General features: G+C 31.0%; 1 protein-coding gene across 1 annotated transcript; it reads left to right on the forward strand.

Annotated features, from left to right (window-relative positions):
• Positions 1 to 52: 52 nt before the first annotated feature.
• On the forward strand, positions 53 to 1,856 carry LOC112460103 (cytadherence high molecular weight protein 2-like; the record flags this gene model as incomplete). The annotated part of the gene is made up of 6 exons (XM_025024610.1): positions 53 to 427; positions 531 to 632; positions 743 to 865; positions 942 to 1,143; positions 1,227 to 1,373; positions 1,448 to 1,856. Coding segments are annotated over 6 exons (1,123 nt in total), but the record flags the coding sequence as incomplete, so codon positions are not given.
• Between the last annotated feature and the right edge of the window lie 332 nt (positions 1,857 to 2,188).

Below are 2,188 nucleotides of genomic sequence, written 5' to 3' on the forward strand. Positions count from 1 at the left end.
TTTTGTATGTTGCTTGCACGTGAATGCAGCTTGATCTGTGGAATTGTTGCAGATCAAAGACCTGCCCACAATGTCGGGACAGGACAACCGAGCGAACGATACGCAGGATATATTTCAATTTTTCGAACAGCGACAATATCGCAGAAGATACTGCATCGCTGCAGAACACAATTGATAGCTTGACTTTTCAACTAAAGTTGAGAGATGAAAATCTCAATAAACTCACAGAGGCAAATGGAAAATTGGAGACGCAGACAGCTGGCTTAAGACAGGAAGTACGAAATGTTGAAAGTGAAATGAGAAGCAAGAATAGTGCAATTCTTGCGCTTAAGGAACAGATAAAGTTTTACAAACAGCAATGTTCGGATGCGAACAATTACAGGAAAGAGAATGAACATCTGAAGAAAAATCTTCAACATTTGAAAAAGTATGTTTTTTTTTCATATAATATTTTGTTATATAAGTTTTAAATATATACGTGTAATTTTTAAGTTTGTACTTAATCTTGCAATTAAATGTTTATCTTACAGCGTACAGAGTCTTATAGATAGTTCTACACATGAGATGGATGACAAAATACTGATGACGAGTGATCCTTCCAAACTTGCAACATACATAGCAGTATTAAAAAGGTATTTTATATTTCAGTACTTTATATATTTGATATATATGGAGGTATAATATGGCAATAATATACTCATACATGTGAATGTATCATAAATTTAATTATTAAATTTTCCAGGGAATTGAAACACATGTATAACAAGAGCAGAGAGGTTAGAGAGAAATATAAAAAATTACAGCAAGATTACACCCGTGCCTCTACAGAAAACAAGGTTTTAGCAGAGGAGCGTACTAAGCGAAAGTATGTAAATTTCTTGATATCTCAAAATTGTCTTAGAATCATCGTTCTTAGATTCTATTAAAATCTTATTTTTTAGAGAAATGGAAGAACGGTTAATGATCTGTGAGAGCGAGAAGATATCTCTGCAAACGCAGCTTTTTGAAATGCAGACAAACGCGAACGCGTATAAATGCGTTAGCTGTAATAAAACATCCGCGGAAAAGCTCAAGGAAGAGCTACCAAAACTTGAAGATACTGTAAATCTCGAAAAGAATGATAGCTGCATTATTATAAATCCAGTAAGTAAACTATAACTTATTGCGTTTAACTAAAATGTTTTATTTTGAATATCAATATCATAAATTATTATTTCTTGTTGCAGGATAGTACCGAGGATACTCCACAGAGCATAAAATCGCAAGGTTTCTTTTCGATGAGAGATAACGGTATAAAAAGACAGAAATCCAGTAACAGTTTGAAAGAGACTTCGATACTTGCGAAAAAATCGAAATTTTATCAACCGAATCAAGTGAGTCACTTTACTCTTGTATTTAATATATTGTTATCTGTATTTTTGTCGCAATGTTCTCACATTTATTTCAGAAAACTGCCAGCGGCAGTGGTATGAGTTTTGATGGCTTCGGAGGACATGCTAGGTACGATAAGTTTCCTAATCCGATACCCAGTTCACATGTAAAGAAAAGCAGAGAGGATTTAAGAAAACCGAAACTTGATACGGGTGACAATCAGAAACTCAATGATATACTGCATATGTAAGATGTATAATGATATAGGATGGTGCCTAAATTACAAAATAAAATTATAATAAAATATAAATTCCAAGATATGAAAAGACGAATTTCAACTTGAAACTAGAATTGCGTTATTTATTATTACGTTTAAGGGAAAGAGATTAGATGGGTGTAAATTTTAAATTCTTGATTGTAAAATAGAAACGGCCCTATTTTTGTATCAAATTTAATTTTGTAATAAATATTCTCTTTGTACTATGTATTATTCTACTGATTATTAAAATACTTATTTTTAATCCTGTCTAATCTAACCTATGTGTGTACATTATTATTTCCTAGATATATAAATATATAATCGATTGTTACTTGATCTTTTGTAATTTAATAAAAAAAATATATATAAAATAATTCTTTACTCGAGTGTGTATATATGTATGTATATATCATAAATCAATTATAATTATAAATTTCTCACGTAACAAAATAAGTTAGTGATAAGCGCGATTTACATCGCTTACAAGTGTCAACTGTTGAACGCTAAATCGAGTTGTATTGAAAGTTTATTTTGTTGTAATGTATTTATGCAATATAT

Source organism: Temnothorax curvispinosus, unplaced genomic scaffold (genome assembly GCF_003070985.1).
Source record: "Temnothorax curvispinosus isolate PA1 unplaced genomic scaffold, ASM307098v1 QBEX01001117.1, whole genome shotgun sequence".
Taxonomy (NCBI): Eukaryota; Metazoa; Arthropoda; class Insecta; order Hymenoptera; family Formicidae; genus Temnothorax; species Temnothorax curvispinosus.